This window comes from Dermacentor variabilis, chromosome 5 (genome assembly GCF_050947875.1).
Source record: "Dermacentor variabilis isolate Ectoservices chromosome 5, ASM5094787v1, whole genome shotgun sequence".
Lineage (NCBI taxonomy): Eukaryota > Metazoa > Arthropoda > Arachnida > Ixodida > Ixodidae > Dermacentor > Dermacentor variabilis.
In genome coordinates, this window is record NC_134572.1 from 71,271,928 (window position 1) to 71,294,505 (window position 22,578).

The 22,578-nt window shown below is 49.2% G+C and overlaps 1 protein-coding gene across 1 annotated transcript in view; it reads right to left on the minus strand.

Moving 5' to 3' along the window:
• Nucleotides 1-22,578, minus strand: part of Polr2H (DNA-directed RNA polymerases I, II, and III subunit Rpb8) — a 131,346-nt gene that overhangs the window by 68,110 nt on the left and 40,658 nt on the right. Inside the window, exon 2 of the mRNA XM_075692813.1 lies at nt 2,415-2,498. Coding sequence (XP_075548928.1) covers nt 2,415-2,498 — 84 coding nt within the window. The remainder of the gene's footprint in view (nt 1-2,414; nt 2,499-22,578) is intronic.

A 22,578-nucleotide genomic window follows, 5' to 3' on the forward strand; every position in this document is an offset into this window, starting at 1 on the left:
CTGGCTCGTTCCGTTATGCAGACGAGACTCTAGAGGCCTGTATCTGCAAGCAACAGGTCGTAGCGTTGAGTGCACCTCAAGTACTTCCAGGAACATCCTCCATCCCGCTTTTGACAAGCAAAAGCATATAGCCGCATGACCCCTACAGCGACCTGCAGTGACATCCAAGGCTTGTGGCAAGCCCCAGCATCGGGACTCGCTACCGTGAAAGCGAAATGCCAATTAAATGAATATTTAAAAAAAAAAGACGAACAGTCATGCGAAAGAAACCGCCGGCCCAGCGTTTTCGCGCACGTGCCCAACACAACGGAGTATAGGAGGAAAAGAGAAAATCGCAGCAAACGGCGAAAGTCCTCGGCGGCCCCCAAGGGAAAAGAACAAACGAAACGTCACGCGACATTTCTGCGTAAGGAAAAGTGGCGACCACCCCCACTCGCTCTTTCTTTTTTTTTTCTTTTCTTTCCTCATGGCAGCAACCGCTCACTGCACGCCAAGAACCCGTTACGACGCATGGTGGACGCGTAGCCGCGACGCAGAACTTCAGTTATGCAGGAATCAGACGAGGAACGAGACAAAACGATGGGCGGGGACGCCGTACACTCAAAAGTGCGAGGATACAGCGGAGGTCCGTAAATGGTCTCCGAGATTTCAACATTTCTTTCTTTCGATAATTCATTAACGTCCCAAAGTGACAAAGGCACTGTAAGAGACGCCGCGGTCGATGCTCGGTACACGCGCGTTCCTTCTTTTTTTTTTTTTTTTCCATCGGAATACAGCTACCGCAGCGGGGAATCGATCCCGCAACCCTCAAACTCAGCAGCAGAACGACAAAGCCATTAAGCTAGCGGCGGGTCAACATCTGCTTAATGCAAATGGCTGGCGCCTTATGGGGAAACCATCAGACGCTCAAAAACGTCCCACTGGTTTGACTGCGGCCTCACTTCATGCATGCTATATGACGTCAAAACGAAGTTATTTTTGACAATGCTGGCATTCGAACCCTGAACTTCAATAGCTTTCAAAGAAAAAAGGAAAGATGTCACGAACGCGCACGCATTCCTTTGCATAACCACAAAGCGGAAACGAAACGGCCTAAGAGCGGTGGGATGGCCTGGCTGCTGGCAGCGCAGGGTCGTCGGGACATCACTATCGATGCCCCTCAGGCAGTTATAGGCACGCCCAAGCGCCGACCGCACGTACCTACAGAATGCGCAGGCGGACAGGCGTGGAAGACGTGGCCACCAGGGGCGGATCACATCCAAGCGTCACGCGTGACTATGCACAAGCAACTTGAGTCCGGCACGCACGAATAACAGTTGTTGCCATGTAATTACGCACCTTATGAATAAGGACTCTTTCGGAGTCCTTTCACAATCGCCATTCGAGAGAGTCTCCACGCATTCCTCCTCTCTCACCACACTTCCCTTTTCGGTAACGGAGACTGCCTGGCGGCCAAGACTTATAGTGTGCCCCTTCCCAAACCCACCCTCCTTCCAGTCGCTTTCTTTCCACGACAGCCCCTACATGCAGCTCGACACACTGGTGCAACACCGCCGCTTGACTCTGCAGCTGTTCATCCAGAGTACTCATAGGAAAGCCAAGAAATAAACAACTAAAACAGCTCCAAATTGGGCTCATATTATGCGCATTAAGAGAAAGAAAGAAAGAAAGAAAGAAAGAAAGAAAGAAAGAAAGAAAGAAAGAAAGAAAGAAAGAAAGAAAGAGTTATTCTGTAGCAAACGTAATCGGTTCGTTACCGAATTATTCATACTATCCACGCCATCGGGAGTTCTAAGGCTGCCATCAAGCTGGTGAACAACACTGTGTGGTGTCAAATTGAATCCTCAAAAGATACTAACTTCATCGTTCGCTTGATCAGACATATGAAGTTACAAAAACATGCAATTCTTCTGCGATTGTAAAGTGCGCCGCAGGAACGAATGGAGAAACTCGGAAGAAGCAGGCCAACTTTACGTTGACATAGCGTCCTTTTATTATCCGTTTTCTAACTTACTTTTCTTCTCCTGTTTTACCGCGAAGACACAAAGGCAGCAGCATAAGAACGATAAAATTTTCAAATTCGTCCCGAGCCACCATGTACTAAGCCTCAGTCTCCTTCAGTCGAAGACAGCCCAAGGTCATCGCAGTACTAGCTAACCAAGTGCCACGACACGAGCAAAGAATGATTTTCCGTTAAGACACACGCGTTCGATGTAGTGGCAGCGGTTTTCCTCCGCCACGTTTACTGAGGCGTAAGTCTTACAGCGCAAGTGCAGTTTGGTTATTCAAAGAGAAGCAGAACGAGCTACAAGCTCATAAAACACGCTTCACCGGCGCAACCGACTACCGAGCTTGGGATGGCCCGAACTATGCGTTCAAAAAAAAGGAGACACGAGAGGGTGCATGCAACTCACCCAGGTCCACAGGGTACAGCATGGTGTTGACGTCGAGGATGAGGTCCATCTTGAAGGACTCGCTCTCGCAATGGAGGCGGCTCACTGCACGACAGAGAAAGAAAGCAAGAAATTAGGAGGAGGGCAGTCAGCGCGAAAGCGCGGCCAAGCTAAATTACAAAGCAGACGCACACCGTTGCTATAGACACCGCAGTGGGAGACCCTGTAGATGCATTTGTGCGCATGCGTACTGGGAATCACAAGCGCAGCGTACCGAGTTCAACTAACTCTATCCATGTGCGCACCTCAGTTTGGGTGAAATCTGAATACACTCCCACTGCTCGTCCCTTGTTGGCCTACAACCTACCTCGTCAATCTGTTTCTTGCCCGTTTGGCGACAAAGGAAAAAAAAAGAAAGAAACTGAAGGTAACCAGCGAAATAACGTGACTATGCATACGACGGCAGTCAAGCAATTATTTATTCCGCGTACACTATAATATGCAAAACGGAGAGCGAAAGATGATGCGACTGCCGCTGCACTATTCCCGAATTGCCCGATCACTAGTAATATGTCTGTCTTCAATGGAGGGACATAAAAGTAGTGTAGACGCACGGAGGTGATTTTCCGCTCATCGGTAAAGCGCCTTGTCCATGTGACTCGGTCCCATGTGACTTCACCATTTGTTCAACCTCGTGAAAAGTGGCAACTGTGTGATGCCTAAAGCGGATACCCATCAGGGGCCGATATTCTAGTTCTTGGTTCCAAATTTAGGCTATATGCTATGAGCGCTTCAGCGCTAATCAGATGTTCTATATCGAAAACAAGAGCGCTATATAAGTCACCAACCACCTCACACGTGCGCATTTTTGGACTGTTACGCCAGACAGAGGGAAGATATGCACCGGAATACCGAAGAATGCGGACGGCAACAGAAGCGCAAATGGCCACGCCTTGTGGCACGCCACCAGCAGGTGTCGCCGATATACGAAGTAGCTAGCAAAAATCCAGGCCGTCGTGAATCGAAGATACGCCCGCAATCAGTCACCACAAAAATATTTCTTCGGGCAACAAGCACAAATTTAAAACTGAAGGAAGAAGTATTCGTTCTTATGGCAACGTGTTTAAAATTCATGGGAAAATCCACACATCGTGCACAATACAGAGAGGAATGCGTGGATACTTAATAGACGCACACATCCAAGTCCGAGTTAGTTCAACGTGGCTGCATAACAATTGAATCTCTTCAAGCTTCCCAGTCTTTTATTTTTTTTTTTCCTCTCATCATTGTGCCGACGTTTGCGCAGTACACATGGGCTTAAATTGCATGACGTGGGTAGGCAGCCTTCATACACACACGCGCGCTCTGGCGCTGTGCAGGGCGTAGGCAGGTGTGCGTATGAAGACTGACCCTTAGACGCAGACGTACGCAGCTGCCCTTTAAAGGCACGGCGACGTGCCTGCAAGAGCGAAATCAGTGTAAGCAGGTTCCATGGGATAAAGCGCATTAATACGCGTGTTAACAATTCAGAAGTGTTTGCAACAAGACAAACATAGCCGTCCATATAACTCATTCGACGTTCCGCTAACACGTTAACAAAGGGGGACGTAGTGACCACCCAGGACTGGTGTGCACGGAGGTCAGCGCACGAAATCAGCAGAGAACAACGCATTTGTCCTTTGACTGCTCATCGCGACAATCAAACAGAACTTACTCAATGCGTGCGGCGAGTGGAAGCTGAAAATCGCTATGCAGAAATGACGCTCACAAGATGACGTAGTTGAGGCACAAAGCTGGTCTAGCAGTTCGTTTCTCGAATAGTGTGACACACTCATATTTGCAGCGCTAAAGAGGCAGCGCAGGGCGAAACTGACGGTGTCCGTCTTGTCTACCTTGTTACGCTGCGTTCCGCCCATTTAACGCTGTAAGTATAACGCACAGCGAAGGATGGTGGCTGTAACGCGACTACCGAAATAATCCGAAGCTGAAACCTGCACACGTACTGGGACAGAGTAACAGAAGGGGACGCCACAACAAAACGTGAAAAAGCGTGTGAGTCCAAGAAAGCAGGCGCGCATCCACTCGCTCTGCGCTTGTTTTGCGCCATCAGCCGTTCAATCTCGAGCAGAACGCCCAGCTTTCGACAACGTGGCCGGCAAGCCCTGAACTTGCCTTAATTCCTACAAAACGCATGCCGTTCTATAGGTTGCCGCAATTGCGGCATAATTAGGCAGATCAGCCATCCTTTGCCGCTCGCTTTGAGGCGCTGCGAGGCACTCTTCAGGAAAAGTAAACATGCCCGCAATGGGCATTAGTAAGAGACGATTGGAGGATTGGTGGAAGAAAAGTAGGGAAACGACAAAAAACGGAGACGTACAAAAGCACAGTTTGCAATACGGGATCAGAAAATTTGGGTGTGGTAGTTCTTTTTTTTTCTTTTTTTATTGTTTAACCTGGGTAGGACATTAGGCAGTATAATAGCAAGAGCTTGGTGGCGCAACCCACTGCCCCGTCCCAAAGGGGACGCTCATAACATCTATCCATCCATCCAGCTGCATTTCCTCGGGTGGAGCGGCACTGTTTTCGTCAACTGACTACGCCACGGCAGTGGTCGCGTTTTATATATAGGGCGCCACGGTACACTGCCAAAAACTCGACGCACGCCTAACGACCTGACGCGTCTGGGAGACGCAACCGGCGAAAAAAAAATGCAGGAAAAGAAAAGAAAAATTAGAAAAGGAGAACAAACGTGGGGAAGTCTAGCGAACCGCTCGCGAGTGAATGTCTAAACTGCTCGCGGCTCTCGCGCAGCACTAACATTAGTGTGGGAATCGGCCAACCGGACATCGACGAGGTCTGCGCGGTGTGAAGGCCTTCCGTCGTCGCACGCAAGAATATATTTGTCATTTCCCCTGCCCCCTTGCAAGCCCTTCGCTCAGCGCTTGGCTTTTTCGAAGAGAATACCAAGGAGCCGGGATTTGGGGGAGGGAGATCAAGATTCTGAGCGAGCGGGAGGGTGCACTTCATCGCCAACCCCTAGTTCCTTGTTGGACGGGTTCCATGTTTCTACCGGCCTTTCCCCCGCTCGGAGCCACGTGAGCAACCCCACACGCAGCGACAGCTAGCCCGGAGCCCGCAGACAGCGGTGGGACTTTTCCTATCCGTGCTCTTCTTCCGGGCCCTATATGTTTCCTCTCTTCAAGCACGAAAAAAAAAAAAGAGAGAGAGAGAGAGACAGAGACACATTTTTTTGTTTCGACAGACGAGTATACGCACTGTCGTCGAGGCGAGTGAAATACGACGTGGAAGGACTCCGGCGACAAGAAGCGCGCGAAATGAAAAGAAGGCAAACTCCGAAGCGTCATAAAAGTCATGCGAAGAGCGTTTCAAGTAACGAAGCCCGATAGGAGCACGCAAATACACGTGCACGACACAGGCGCTCTTCCTGTCCTTGTCTTAAGACGGGACGGTTTAGAACCGAGTGCATGCGCAAGCAGCAGAACTCCTATATGCGTCGCGCCCTTAACCTTAAGCGTTTACCCAACAACACGCAGCACGGAAACGGAATGCAAGCATAGAAGCCCAAAGCCATGAAAGCGCTTGCACTCGAGCGCGTTTGCGAGAGAGAGAGAGAGAGTAAATATTTATTTACAAAATTAGCTGAGACTTTTTCTAGCCACACAAGGATTGCCAAATAGCTTTGTAAATAAAACTGTACTATCTCTCTCCCTCGCAAACACGCTCAAGTATAAGCGCTACCTCGGCTTCGGGCATCTATGCCCGATCTCACATCGCGAACGTCAGGGACTCGGTCCGAATCTTCTGCCAACGTTAAAGAAACTTTCCTACGCGATCGCAACGTTTTTTTTGCGTCGATATTTCCAGCAGTGCCTTCGTCGCTAGCGCTGCGCCCGAGCGGAAGACGTCAACGCACCTGCAACACAACTCGTTCCGACTCTTCGCAGTTAAGAAAAGGAGATAACTTGACATGCAATCCCGAGAGATACCCCAGCAGTATCTCAACATCGGCATCACGGTCGACCGCATCCAAAGTGATGCGACCCTCGCTCCACTCCAGTAGAGAAAGCTAAGTCTTTGTCCCCATCATGACGACACCAGAAGGACACGTGACGCTTATTCTGAAAGACTCGGGGTCCCGGCGTAACGATATGTTACTGGAAATAACGTTCCACACTCGGGAACGCAGCCAAGCCCCGGTCGGTTCTCATGAACAGATTCAGTGTCTGGCAGGACTTGTTTTAATGATGCGACTAAAATTCACCAGACACCCTCAGCACAATGGTTAGAAGGACCACCAGCAAATGATGGTGACCGACTACGTAACCTGAAACGCAGCGTCAACTTCCCGACAGTTTACATACACGGTTCTGCAGGACTATCATAATCAAGGCCAGCAGGATGCCCATCACACACCTTGAATATAAAAAAATAACAATTTAAACTATCAATCAAACAGGCAAGTCAATCAATCAACGTCCGAGGCAGATACAAACAAGCACTAGGTTTACTTCAGCCTATACGAACGTACCTCCGCGTACAAGCTTGCTGCCGGACCTCGGAGCATCGCAGTACCACAATACGAACTTGCACGCAAAACGTAGCCGAGGAAGCAGCCGGTGAAAGACAAATTGACAGGACGAGAAACGAGGCGACGAGAAGTAACAAAATACATGCGGGAAGCGCAGCGGCAGTCGCTCACGCACGTGCAGATCGCCGTCTGCGGGAACCGAACGAGACAAACAGGAAGACAGAGGAATGCATGTACGGGACGCGCGGGCCGGAACACGTTCAGCTGCAGAAGAGAGACGCGCGCTGCCGAAGAACCGTACGCATGGGATAAAAGAAGAAATAAAAGGGACAGAAATGCAGCGATATCTTGCAAGGAAAGCGAGGAATGTACCGCAGTAGCAGCGGTTAAGAAAGTTCCAATACCGCGACGAGCGACAGGTTGCAAAACTTACGCCGATGCGCTAGCGGGAGGAGCGAGTGTTTCGCAAGATTTGACGGCACGCGTACATAGCGTCGCTCGGCTGGCGCGTGACCGGCGCACAAATATCAGTGGATTTTACAAAGCGATCCCGTATATGAAACGTCAGCCACATTTCGCGGCCGTTGGTTGGGAATGGTGTTTCGAGCTCGAAACCGGCCGATTGGCCGAGAGATGCGGTAAACGGATCTTCGCCAAAGACAATGACGAATCCGTTTACCGAATGTTAAAATGAGAAGCATGGTTTAAAGAAAGAACCTCGTTACACGGACCTTGCCCACAGATGTCCCCGGGTATGCTGTAAACTGTATTCTGCACCATGGTTTTCTGTAAAGCAAGACATGCTCAATGGAAAATGCCGATACCACCGAGAGACCAATCTGAGAGTATGTCCGACAGCATTTCTTAAGGGGACACTGAAAGTAACGTAAGTAGGCTAGGATCAATAGATTATTCGTGTAGAATTCTTATCGCCGTTTTCTGTGCCCAAATATGCCACTCTGTTGCGTAGAAACTGGTCGCCGAAACACCCGCGGCTGCTCCTCGATTTCAGCCGCCCGCGCCAAAACGGACGAGTTTACGTAATCTCCGCGTGACCTCCCTTCTATGGCGCAGTCTGTGAATCAGCCACAGCTGACGCTTCAGGGGAGGTAGTACCATAGTCCACAACAGGTGGCGTCATTCCGGTTTCTCATTTCCGTCATATTCTCGATTACAAAACTCTGATCCTGCTACGAATGGCGAATTCGTTATTATAGAAGCCCAATCTTTCAAATTAGCTGGACTTAATATGTTTGTTTTAGTGTCCCTTTAAGCACCATTGCAGGGCCACGGATCAAATCCAATCGGGAAAGCCGCCCATCGAAGCACAAAGCCAGTGCACAGGTATTTCGCAGCTAAACCTTGGACAGGGACTTCACTGCTCCATTTTTTTTTTTTTTTACTCTTAATCTACTTAGTCGTTGCGGAGCAACGTTTGGCAAGCTCCAGTGTACCGGTGGCGGGCGGCGAGCCGCCCCCGCCACGCGGCTCACGCAAGTTCCGCGCACTGGTACCGGCTTTTCTTGGCTCGAGGAAAGTCAGCCCACAAAATAAAACGAAGAAAACAAATGTGGGTGTACGGGGAACGCCTTGCAGGCTAAAGAAATCGATCGGCAAGAGCTGCCAAGCGCACGTCAACCGATGACGTCAATGGTCCCTGTCCCTCCGTCAGGCCAACCATGACAGAAATCGGGCTCCTTCCGGATTCGCACGCAAGGAAACCACGGAGAGAGTAGGAGGCGGTAATGTGCAGTGAAATATGCCGACGACGAAGGATGACACGTGCAATATATAAAGTGCGCAGACTACCTACAAAACACATAAATGGGTTTGTTTAGTCGACCAGTCCCCAAGTTGTCGATACACATTCTATGGAGTGCATAGAAAATTATCACTACACCTACGGATTGCCTAAATGTGTGCAGCATGTCATGCCACCATGCGCTTTTCTATCACTTTCTTTTTCTTTTCGTTTGCACAAAGACAACGATGACCAAGCTGATGGCACGTACGAAAGGGAGCTCCACTACTCACCAAACCACTAACGATCGCCTCTGGGCCCCCACAGTGACCACTGAGAAGCTTTGGAAAGCATTCGTAACTCAAGATGGGACAGAACCACCTCATGGCTGGCGAACCCATAGCTTTCTAACTCCGTACGCTCCTCCGAGAGAAAATCTGCAATTCGGCTACGTTCAAACGGGGGAAAAGCTCGCAAGGAGAAAGCCACTGCAGCCGTCTGGTTTCTATTTCCGCGAGCGAGCCAGAAAGTACAGGCCCAATGAGTCTATAGAAAGACAGTTATCTGGCAGCGCCCTACAGCCAGACCACGCGGCGGCTTCTCGGCACGACAGCAGAACATAACGGACGGCCCAACGTTCCCGACCAAGAGCGCCATCTCAGCGCAGCAGAGCGGCAGCAGCGCGGCTTGCAAGCACCGCAGAAAAGCGTGCCTAAGCGCTGCTACTGCCGAAAGTGCACTGGTACCAGGGGAGAGGGGCAGGAAGGGAACTTGGGCGTCTCGCCCTCCTGGCAGCAGCAGCAGCAGCAGCCGCTACAGTAGTGATGGTGGATGTGCTGGTTTTTTGTGCAGTAGCAGTGCTCTGCCTCACTGCGCCGCCGAGGGGCAAGGTCAAGCGGCCATAAAAATAGCGGCGGCGGAGCCGCGAGAAAGCTTCACCGTCGTTATGTAGTACCACCACCACCACTGATGCCTGCGCATCGCCACCCAAGTCACGGGAACGGCCTGGCGCTGGCCAGCAAAGAAGCGACGGAGGAGAAAGTGGGGGACAGAGAAACGCCGCGCCGCGAAACAGCCCCAGCAACTACAATAACTTGGCGAGAACGTTTCCTTTTATTTGTTCCTTTTCCCTTTTGACGCTTTTTCTCTCTTGTTCTGACCGCTTCCTGCTGAGAGTTTGCCAGCGCGAAGAGCAAACGAGGGCTCCTCCGCGGAACGAGTTGCGCAAGCAAGAAAGGTGGAGGAAATAAAACTAAGAATGGAATGAGCTGCGGGGGGAGGGGGGGGGGTGAAAGCGAACGGAACAGTCGGCGCTCAGATGTAGGTAGTACAAGCCGGTGAGGTGAACCGTGCGACGGAAGCCGGCCGCTTACGCCCGCTACTCGAAACAAAGGACGCTGCACGTGAGTTTTGAGAGAGACGAAAACGCGCATTAAGCCGTCAAAAGAGAGAGCGTGGTTTCTAAGAGTTGGTTGGGTAGTCCGAAAGCTTCGCCGCGAGCGCCGCAAGCATCTCTCGAGTATTTTGCGGCAAGAGCAAGAAGGCGAAGGGAAAGACAGACAGGTGATTGGAAGCGGCGTAAACGTGAATACCGAAATGAGACGACGAGATCGTTTCGTCGTATAGCTCGAGGACGAGGCAGGAGGAAAATGGAGTCGCCTCTCGCTAAATCCATAACGACGTCGCCAGGTACGATAAAGCGGGGAGCCACATCACAGAGCAGGCGCCATTTGCCAGCGCTTGCTACGAGTTGGGAAACGCTGCGTGACTTCTCACCTTCGAGGAGCGCGTGGCCTTCGGGAGGCGTGCCAGATTCTGGGCGAAACGATAGGTCTCGACAGCGAATGTCGAACGCGTTAACCGCGCGCTTCACAACTAAACAACTAATTTTATCATCGTCGCGATCCGGTTTCACAAATTAGGCGGATAGATGAATAGGCATTCGATCAGAGAACACAGTGTCCGTGCCGTGAAGCGAACGAACGCTTGCCAGAAAGGTCTACAGTAAAACACTCCACGAAGTGAAACAGCTAGGTGAAACAGTCAAAAATGCGAGAAAGTACTTCGAGGTCCGCGAAGTCACGCTGACGAAATCGAGCTGAGGCTTGAGCGCGAAATTGATAATAACCGAACAATTCCAGACATTTGAGTTAAAAGTATGGGCTGCTGAGAGAACGATTTGAAATTGCACACTGATCTAGTGCGGCTCTAAAGGGTCCCTCTAAATGTGATTTCTCTACTTCGCACGTTTAATCTTTAAAGTCAAGGTTTCTTTGCGAACCATCGCGGACTTCCTCGACCGTGGCAGCTGGCTGCTGCTGCTGTCTCGCCGAATAGCTCACACTTAAAGAAAGAAAAGAAAAAATAAAATTACATGCCCGATGGCCGGATCGAACCTCGGTCCGAAATCGCAGCACCCCCGTGATCTAACCATTAGGCCCGCAAACGCATGCATACTTCTACCGTGCCAACGCGAACTAGGTCTTCCAGATGATCGCCGCGAGTGTCAGATTGCGTAGCACGTGTGCGCACGTGCCAATTTACGTCAAAGGCGCAAGAATAAAAGGAGCAAACTTATGGCATTTGATAAACCGGCTTCGCGAAAGCTTCGCTTCACGTGGATTCCAAGACGCGCGTTGGATCTGTATTTGATTCACCCCAACACCCGCCCCTCCCCCTTTTTTTCAATATCCTCCGAAAGCGTTTAAAGGGACACTAAAGTGAAACAATAAATCAGTTTAGACTAATGAATCATTGTTTGAGAACCCTGCAGGCAGTCATTTAAAAGAAAGAGTTTGATTATTAGATGAGAAAATGAAGGGCCAAGTATCAGTATTTGAATTTCGCGCCGAATACCCAGCGCCGGTACGTCAGCGGGACGTCAGGGATACCAAAGTATGTTATTGCATTTGGGCCACGTTGGCTGAATAAAGGTTCCCGAAACTTGCCATGTTTAATATTTGATTCCTTTAGAACGCAATAAGTCAATCTGCACCGCTATATATAATTAGTAGGCCCTAGAAGATGCCATCAAAATCCATGACGTCACAGCCCCCAGGTGCGGGAACTTAAGTAGGCGTCGCCACCCGTATTTCTTTGTTCCGCTTTTTCTAGCTTCCCAAACGTCTTATCGTTGTACGAGTGGTGTTTTTGGTGTTGTAGAACGGTAATTTACTGATGCAGAAGAAATCATTTTTCACTTTAGTGTCCCCTTAAGCTCCTTTCCCCCTCCCCACTACTTATGCAGAGTAGCCTGTCAGTGGTCTTACGCCCGGCCGCAAGAATACCTGCATTCCAACAGAAGCTCTCTCTCTCTCTCTCTCTCTCTCTCTCTCTCTCTCTCTCTCTCTCTCTCTCTCTCTCTCTCTCTCTCTCTCTCTCTCTCTCTCTGCATGCAAAGAATAGAATGTCGCCAGAAGGTTAAAAGTGGCAGCCCCAGAGCTGCGAGTGATTGGCCTGAGATGAGCGCGAATGCATTGCGAGTGGACGCGCATATTTCTTAGATTAACACGGCAAGAGGACCTTGGAAAAGCTGGTATGCATTCGATCTTGGGGACCCAGCGCCTACAGAAGATCGAGGTACGGTCGAAGATGCTACTCAAAAGGCGCATTGCGACTGGGACGGAGACAAACAAACACAAACCACATCACAAGCGCTGGTTCCAGAGAGAAAAGAGTCAAATGTAGAAGAAATGTGTTGCAGTACAAAACTTTGATTTGGGCGAGTTGGTTCATGGCTATTCAAAAGACGCAGCGCGACTGGGACGGAGAAAAAGAGACACAAACCACATCTCAAGCGCGAAGACGCACCAACGTTTGTCTTCTGTTCGGTTGTCTCCCAACCTAAACAGTCAAGGAAAGCCAGCTTTCTCTCAGGGTATATGTCAGAGTCAGAGTTTCTGTCAGAGTCAGCCACTTCTCGTGCAATTCACGCCCTACGAATAAGGCGCGAGTTGCGATCCCATCGGGTCCCCCCTCGGCATGAGTTATGCTCACACAAGTGACCTGTGTGAACACTGCTGAGATTCCTACATGTAAACACGATCATCATTCATAGACCGTTTACGTTTAAGACGAGGCTTACGCAAATGAGTTGACACGCGCTCTAAAGAGAGAGCGCACGGGGAACAAGTAACAATAGTTATCGGGAATTATAATGCCACCACATTATTTACAGAAAAGGCTAGACGTCTCACTGTATGCATGCAGTGACGCTGTACGCGCCACCTTTTTTTTTTTTTTTTCTGTCTGACCTTTGCAGGATTCAAGCGAGCGTAAAGGTCACACAAAGCTCGGCATTGTAATCATACTCCGACACTTTTTCTCAGAAGAGGCGCCGCGACTGTTTTGTTCACTGCGCTACGACAATATCGCAGTATTTTTTTTGTTTGTGTGTGTCGTGTTTTATATATCGTGCAGAGAGCAAGCAAGCATGCACGCGCACAGAGCGCGAACGGAATATGCACACACACACACACACACACACACACACACACACACACACACACACACACACACACACACACACACACACACACACGCGCGCGCGCGCGCACACACACACACAATTATATATATATATATATATATATATAGTAGGCAAAGAGGGATTCTTCAGGCTACCTTATACCTTATATATATATATATATATATATATATATATATATATATATATATATATATATATATATATATATATATATATATATATTCTGCAAATTAAGGGGCAATGCACATCACTGCCTATGCTACCGTCGTCGCCATTGTTCTACAGTTAGCAGTAACGAACATCTTGGCGCGTTATTCTCACTGTCGCGTTTTTCACACAATTCACATTTCACCTTTGCTTGCCGGCGCATTCGTGATATATTCCTGAAAAGACCTTCTAAGGGCGTTTTCCTTCGCGGTATCGTAAGGTCATTCGTTCCGCGGCCCCTGTGTCAGTGATGCGTATTGCTCCTTAATTTGCAGAATCCATATATATATATATATATATATAAACGAGAAGGAAGGGGGTTAACCGAGGGGCCCGATTTTTATTAGTCATATCATAAGAAGCCAACAAACACTGACACCAAGGACAACATAGGGGAAATTACTTGTGCTTAATCAATGAAATGAAGAAACGATAAATTAATGGAAATTAATTTCCATTAATTTATCGTTTCTTCATTTCATTGATTAATATATATATATATATATATATAAGGAGCAATACACATCACTGAAAGAAGGCCGCGGAACGAATGACCTTACGATATCGCGGAAGGAAACGCCCTTCAGAAGATCTCTTTAGGAATATATCACGAAGGCGCCGGCAACCAAAGGTTAAGTGCGCGAATTCTGTGAAAAACGCGACAGCGAGAATAACGCGCCAAGGTGTTCGTTGCTGCTAACTGTAGAACAATGGCGACGACGGTATAGCATAGCCTATTTTACCGCGAAGCTGTTTACGGCTAGTGTTTGTTCCCTGCATTTTTCGTGTCCGTCAACCAATCTGCGTGAGCAAAAAACTATCATCATCAGCAATAGCTCGTGTCCCTGCTCGCGAGTTCGTCGTCGTCGCCTTTCACAGTTGGCTCCGTTGGCGCTCTTCACGCCAGCGTTCCCATACTGCCCCTCCCTTGCGAAGGACGGCACTGGCCCTCTGCTGGTCGGTGCGGTGATTTCGGTCTCAAATTCTGTGGCTCAATATTGTAGCGTAGAAAGTTGTCCGCTACCACTTCGTAGCGTAGAAAGTTGTCCGCTACTATATATCGCGAAATGCAAAGAGGAATGTACATAACGAGTGTATAACACGAATGAACGCGGACGTACAAAAATAAATATAAAAATAAATTTAGGAGACCAAAGCGTTTCCAACACATTTCATTCGACCACAAGAGGCTGTCAGTTAGTTACCAGCACTACTCCTCCCGGCCGTTCACGGGCACTACTACGGCGACAAAGCACTCCGTAAAGCCAGGCTGAAATTTTCTACCGGCCCTAATGTTAGCACTACAGACCATCCAATCTGCCCAATAAGGCGGCAGCCTATTTCCCCTAAAATAACAAGGCTTGCTCAAGAATCACGCATGTTCATATTTCACATTTAACGCATAACTTGGCGGTGGAAATGCATTATTGGGAGCCACGAGAAGGGAAGCGCAGTCGAGGACGGCAGAAAACTAGGTGGGGCGATGAAATTAGGAACTTCGCAGGCGCAAGTTGGAATTGGTTGGCGCAGGACAGGGATGAGGAGATCGCAGGATGAGGTCTTTGTCCTACAGTGGGCATAATATATATATATATATATATATATATATATATATATATATATATATATATATATATATATATATATATATATATAATTATTATTATTATTATTATTATTATTATTATTGCGCGCCAGCACTTCCGCTGCGGTATAACGTTCAGTTGCGCGGTTCAGCCACTATATATATATATATGTTATTGCATTCTGCCATGCACTTTCAATGTATTTCTCCGCAGACATCCCTTACGCCTTCCTCGGCTCCGTATCTGCGGCCACATAACGGCTGCCGCTTTAACCAGCGCAAAAACCGCAGTGAACTCGCTGAACCAGCCCCCGTTTACCTATTTCGTCACTTCTCCATTTCCCGCCTTCGCGCGGAAACCCCCTGCCGGCAACACGCTTCCACTCGGGTCATCATCCAGAATTTCGCAAGCGCGGCTTGGTCGCTCCGCAAGTCGGTGCACCTCCCAGGGCTGTTCTCTCGGCGGTTGGGCGCACGCTCGTCGAGCACAAAGTGCCGAGTCACACAGGCATTCGATTCACACCTACACCTCCCCTCCTCTTCCTTCATATAAGCGCGGTCGCGACTGTCGTAACACCTCCTGACGAGCTTGACCCGCACAGTCCTGCTGGTCGACGCACTTTCCGTCCGAGGGCAGTGCCTAAAAAAACATGGCGCTCGTTATACGAACGAATGGATGTCTATTCGCGCAGTCGAAGGGCGAGGCGCGCGTGTGTGTGCGGTGTTACAAAACGACGCGAGCTCGTTGCGTAAAACGGGACGGCGCGAGGTGGCCCAAAATTAACGCGCGCGCGCGCCCACTTCGCGACGAACGCTCGCCACCCGGCGCAGCTCCGGCCCGTTCAGGGAGAACGGGCCGCGACGACGTGCTCGGTTGCGCAAGGAGAACGGTCCCGCGGGCTCAGCAGTGTGCGCGCTTAAGTCTCCTCTGCTTCCTTCCTTTCTTTCTTTTTTTTTTTTTTTCGTTGGCATCGTCAGAAGCAGCACGCCGAAGAGGCGCCGCGTGCTACACGGGTCTCCGCGTTTGCCGATATCCTAAACAGCGCCGCTACTAGATTCTCTGCATTTTACGCGCTCAACCTTTATGAGCCACATAAGGGTCGGGCCATCTAATTATCACGCTTGCGTGCCTTCGCCATGCGAATAACTTTTTTTTAAATATTTGTGTTGGTTGGGTTGGAACCAAAAACCGCACACGACTGTGAAACAGGCACAATACCGCTACTCCCTAGCCGCATTAGATTGCCATAAAGGGAGGCAGATGCTTGCGTGAGTTTATGAGCTAGATACTAAAATGGTTTTAACGGATCACATTTAGGATAGCATCAGAAAATTTTACATTTATTCATTCGTGGTTTATATCAAACGTACTGCGAGATGACCAAAAGAGAAAGACTGAGAGGGGGCGGGGGGGCTAGACCTGGAACAGTTTGCTACCCTACACGTTAGAAGGGGGAGGGGGAATTAACGAGAAAGACAAGTGGTCAAATTATGCGCGTGAATGACCAAGTGGCCAACGCCATCAAGCGCTGCGTGCAGAAGAGTATTAGCGTTCAATTATTAGTTCAATAAAGAATTAGGCTTTACGCCGTTTCACTATAATAGACGAGTGAAAACGTACAAAATTACACGTTAATAATTTTACTTTTGTGGTTACCGCCTTATTTAGGTAACAGGAAAAGTTTCAAGTACGAACTATTTGCAGCCTCGCGGTGGAACAGTGGCTGGCGGTTATGAGGGCGTGGGCGGAGCTTCGCTGCAGGCTTAAGTTGTGTCCGACTATACCTATAACGTCATATCTCGTTAACACATAAGTAAGCTAAGCATGAATTCATGTCGAGTTTGTGTACGGCGAATGCCTAGTGCTATACTGACGCTGTTCCGTGAGTGCGCTAAGCAGCTCACTATCCACTCCTTCGCAACTCTTTTACAACGTCCCTCCCTGCCACCTGCACAAGCGGCTGAAGAAATGCTTTCAGGTTCAGTTGGTCTCGGCGGCCGACGCTCGCTTGCCGTATACAGAGCTCTCACGGTGTACATGCACAGCGAAACAACTGAAATTCAGAAAAGGAAAGAAAGAAAAAAGGAAGTCTGACAATAATAATTCAGTGATCAGTTCAAGACCACTCGAGAAGCGTCCGCGACAATATATTTAGCGTTTTTTTTTTTTTATCAGCCACACTGAACAACGATAATGGCCGCAATAAATACCCGCGCACCACACCTGGTCGATACGGTGTGTGTGCGAATGCTGTTAAAAACGCGACAGCGAGAATAACGCGCCAAGGTGTTCGTTGCTGTTAAGTGTAACACAGTGGCGACGACGGTATAGCATAGCCTATTTTACCGCGAAGCTGTTTACGGCTAGTGTTCCCTGCATTTTTCGTGTCCGTCAACCAATCTGCGTATATATATCTGCAATCTGTAATCTGCAATCTGTATCTGTAACCAATCTGCAATATATATATATATATATATATATATATATATATATATATATATATATATATATATATATATATATATATATATATATATATATGCCAATAAAAGAAAGAAAATTTTCGCACTGTGATATCCAAAGCTCACTCGACGAATTGCACTTCGGCTTTATGAACGAGTTGTATGCCGGAAACTGATTATTTTTTTCTCTCTGTGCCATTGCACTTCACAAGCAGCACATACTGTGAAACGCGCCTGGAATTCGATACAAGGATAATTTGCCTTGTTTACTCACTTTTCTTTCTTTTCCTTTTGTCTGTACCTTTCGCACTTATAGCGCCGCGCTAGAAAATTCTACAATGCATCAACGATAATTCTGGCGCTCGATTAAGCCTTAATATCGTGTGATGCGCAAGTATTTCGCACTAGCGAAATGCTTTGTTTATGCAACTGTCCATTGAAGCGGAAAAGATTCGGGTTTCGAAACATTCATCAGCTATACACAGCCCAGACAACTGCTGCAGCGCGTTTGCGCGTCGATATTATTTTAGGCGCATGCATTACTGTTCTACCGCTATCGTTACAGCTTTTTCACCCTCACCTTCATGAACTACGCATGCGCAGTCGGCGGCAAGAGGTGTCCATAAGGCTATGCTAAAAATACTGCTCTAAAGTAATCGGGGGTAACAGGAGCTACGATCTTTCTTTTTTTCCAGGTTGAATTCTTAAACCGTGCAAACCCCGCGTAGCGCTGTCGAAGCTATGGCCGGCTGTATTCAATTATTGGCCAGAATGACGGGCTACGTGAACTGGTCATCACCCGCGCGCTCCGACCAATTACAAACTGCCATAAATAAGGTGCCAACTCATGTCAGTTGCAGCTAAAAAAAAAAAAAGAATAACTTTGGGGTTTTACGTGCCAAAACCACGATCTGATTACGCGACATGCCGTAGTGGTGGACTCCGGATTAATTTTCATCACCTGGGGTGTTTTAAAGGTGCACCTAATAATGCACGGTCCACGAGGGTTGTTGCATTTCGCCCCCCCCCCCCCCATCGGAACGTGGCCGCTCCGACCGGGAGTCGAACCCGCGACCTCATGCTTAGCAGCGCGACGCCAAAGCCGCCAAAATCACCCGGCCGGGTCTGTTGCAGATCACGCAATGCTTTCTTCCTTTCATTTCTTTTTGCGGGCCACGCGATGCGTCGCGGTGATGGCGGCAGCCACCACTCTGGCTGTGCGCGGTGCACAGCTGGGCAGGTGAATGAAATGGCCAGCGCAAACGAGGAACAGGAGCGCGGGTGAAGAGTGCGGTAAACAAGAACGAGGACAAGTGAATTACGTCGACAGGGCCCGGGAAGAAAATGGCGCGTCGCGCAAACGGCACGCAGCCGCGTGTGAAGGAAGCGAGAAGCACCAGAGACAACGCACGCACGCGGGCGTGTGTGCATATAGAACACACACACACACACACACACACACACACACACACACACACACACACACACACACACACACACACACACACACACACACACACACACAGCGGATGATTGCGACAGCGCGAGAAGCGGCAGCTACGACGACGAACCACAGGAGAGGGCGGCGAAGGAGCGATGGCAAGGGGAGAGTGGCGCGTGGGAGGACAGGCGGTGCCGAGGAAAGGATCCGAAAAAACGAGAGAGATCGAGAAAGGAAGAAGAGACGTAAGAGAAAATTGGACGAGAGCGAGAGGAGAGTGAGAGCAAGGTCATCCGCGTTTCTCGGTCGCCCTTGGACCGCCCTTGCGCACACTCGGGCCGGTCCGAGCGTTCCCAACAGCCCCCACCGCCCCACGCGCGCTTCGCTGAAGCGGTAGCCGCGGGACACCGCCGTCGTCTCACTTATGCACGCGTTGTTCTTTTGGAACCGAAGGTAAAAAATAAAAAAAAACAAAGAACTTGCCACTATGGCGGCAGCGACGTAGCGTGCATTATTTCACGTTCAGAATAATCCCTCTTATAAAATAACGAAGGAACAACAAGAAAGTTCTGTTCTGAGGAAACGTCGCGACGTTGCGAGAGGTACGCATTTTTTTTTCTCTCTCTCTCATTTCGACCGGCACGGCGAAAACGCGACATAAGAAAAGCGCGTTGAAGCCGAAGAACCGAAATTGCCGCGCGTTGCTTGGCGACGAGGCAAGTTGCCAAGCGATGCGGTAGCATAAAGGCACAGCCGCTGAGCCCGAAATCCGCATCCCCTCCTCCCCCCCCCCCCCGCCTTGCCCGTCCGTATCCGGATGGACGGCAAGGTGGCAAGAAGGGGCGTTGTAACGGAGGTTGTCACCATGGCAAACTGCATACTCTACGATGACGTAATAGCCGATTATTATTATTATTATTATTATTATTATTATTATTATTATTATTATTATTATTATTATTATTATTATTAAATAGGCAGGGAATGATGAAAGGGAAACGCCGCGGGCATACTATTCTCACTTTTCTGCAGACACCCGAACTGTCTCGTAACTTGAATAAACGTATACCCATTAATCAAACGAGCCACATCAAACGTAGCGTAACCCCGTTACATAACGGCCGAACACTCGATCACGAACGGCTGAGTGCTTTTCTTCTTTCGCCCCTGTATAAGAAGCGCGGAATCTATCGACGCTGAATATCGAATTAACGTTTCGCATAAGGCATATCGACATATAGTCGGTGATGCGATGCATATGCAGCTTATAAGTCGAAAGTTTGCATTAGCACTCCTTATTATTGTGATTTACGTTTTGTCAACCCGCAACTCATGTTTCAGGCCACCGAGTCAGACGGTCCAATCCGATCCGGAGGACATCGCCGACACTAACCCCCTCATCTTAACTTGAAGCCCATGCCTGACGTAATATAAATGACGCCTGGTGCGAACGCGCCCAAGACGCTCATTGCGTTTCATTCGGTGCGCTCACGACGGGCGTCATTTAAATCAAGTCAAGCGTGTGCTTCAAGCTAAGGTGCATTTCTGAATACGGGGGTAATAGTCCCACCTACGCTTGCCTTTTGAGGCCGTCATCGAAAAAGCGTATTCGGCGACCTCTAACAAGCACCGGGATCGTCGTCATTCTAGATTACTCGGCGCATTCCTGCTTCCGGTGGCACAAATGATGCTTAAATAAATATTAGGAATAGCAGATTTTATTTTTCGCCTAATCCAAGACCCTCACACTTGACTTAAAGCGTAAAAAACGAGGACACAAAAAGGAAGACCGGACAGGGTGAACGCTACTTCAAACTAAATTTTATTGTAAGAAAGACCCGTCTATTTACCAGTCGACAAAGATCAAACTCCCCCCAAAAGAAAAGCTCTTATCGTAGGGACCCTGAACTGAGGGTTCCTCCCACACTGTTCTCGCCATTCAAATATTATTAATAAAGATATTTTACTCTCTCTTGAGGAGTTTGGAGCGCGCTTGCGCAATGAAGTACAGTCAATCACAAAAGTTTGCGGAACTGGGGATCTAAGAAAACGTTCAATTTCTGAGCCGCCAGCCTTTAACAGCATTCAGTAAACCCGAATGTCACAATGCTGTTCACATATACTGGTAGAGGCTCTAAATGGGAATACTATTGGGGGCGAGCTCCACCACTGGAAATGCTGGCGCCACCGTTGGCGTGAGGGACCACGTGGACAAAGCGGCCGCGTCGGAAGCGCCGAAGCGAGCTTTGGGTGCGTGCTTGACAACGCTTGAAATCGCTATAATAGTGGCTGCCTTTGAAGGCGTACGCAACGGAGCCCGGTGTCAGCCTTCACACGTGCCCGCAGGACAAGAAGCTGCGCGAAGCCTGGATGGGTCGCGGAACTTAGAACCGGCAAGCAGCCATCGGCTGCAACTCGGGTGTGCAGCATGCAAGCAATTCCGCGAGGAAGATCTCTGATACAGCGTCGGGGCTGCGATGCTCGGTGTGTGGCAGAAGACGCGCACTGAGACACTGGCCCGCGCGCGCTGCCCGGCTTATGTCATGTAGCTTTGGTCTACCAGCTTGTTAGTGCTAGATACTAGCAAGTTCACTGGAATGGAAAGGCAACGGCATGGCATATGCTCATGACTGTGTTGGCACTAAACAATGAATGCACTGGATTAAGAAAAAGAAACAGCCGGTAATCGCTCGCTGAGAAGACCGACAAGTGTGCAGTGCGACGCAACTTGAGAAAATAATGATATTGAAACGCCTTACACTTTAGAAGAAAAGAAAAACAAAAGATTGAATCGTCACGGCTGGACGTCAAAAGTCGCCGCCGTGGGCGTCGAAGTCCTTAGCTATAAGGAAATTATTTTTGAACAGCTCCGATGGTGTCCACGCGGCAACGGTTACTTGTGTACTGTCAAATGCTCATATATGCTGCGACCTAAAGCTCGCGGCACGGCGAGAAAACGCGCTCTTAGCGAAAGTGAAAGCACTTTTTCAGCCCACTTTCTAATCCGCAAACTGCGCGCAAAATAACATCACCATTCCTTCGTCAGAGGTCGCGCTTCGTCCGCCGTATCGTTAAACAGAGCAAGGCGGCAGACGCTTTCCTCGAATCGGGAAACGGCTGATCTTAACGTCTCGCAGTTCGTTTATGCGCGCTTCATCGCGTCCTCGCGCGGTTCTGCGGAGCGGTCAGGCCGCTCAAATGTCACCGCATGAAGACGGCATATCGGGTGACACAATAGCAGTCGCTGCACGGAGCTGCACGCTGCCTCTCACGGTGGGGCGTCCGAGGCGCGCCCGTAGCAACAGCTCCGGCGCAGCCCACGCGGGGCGACACATATACACAGCGCACAGGCGCGCAAAATCGAAGCTGCTGCTGCTGCAGTGCGCGGGACTATACACACGCTAACGCCACCCCGAGGGGGGTGAGGCAAAGTGCGCGGCAACCTAGACGCGGGGGGGGGGGGGGGGGGGGCAAGGGAAACAGTGCCGGGAAACCGCGTGTTTGCTCAGCGAGACGCGAACTCGGCACAGCACTGACAGCCCGGCGACGACAGCGACATGTACGGCGCATCCGGCAGACTTACACTCCTACGCGTTGGAGTGACGGCGCAAGTTTTGATGTTGCAAACGGCAAATATATATATATATATATATATATATATATATATATAATATATATATATATATATATATATATATATATATATATAT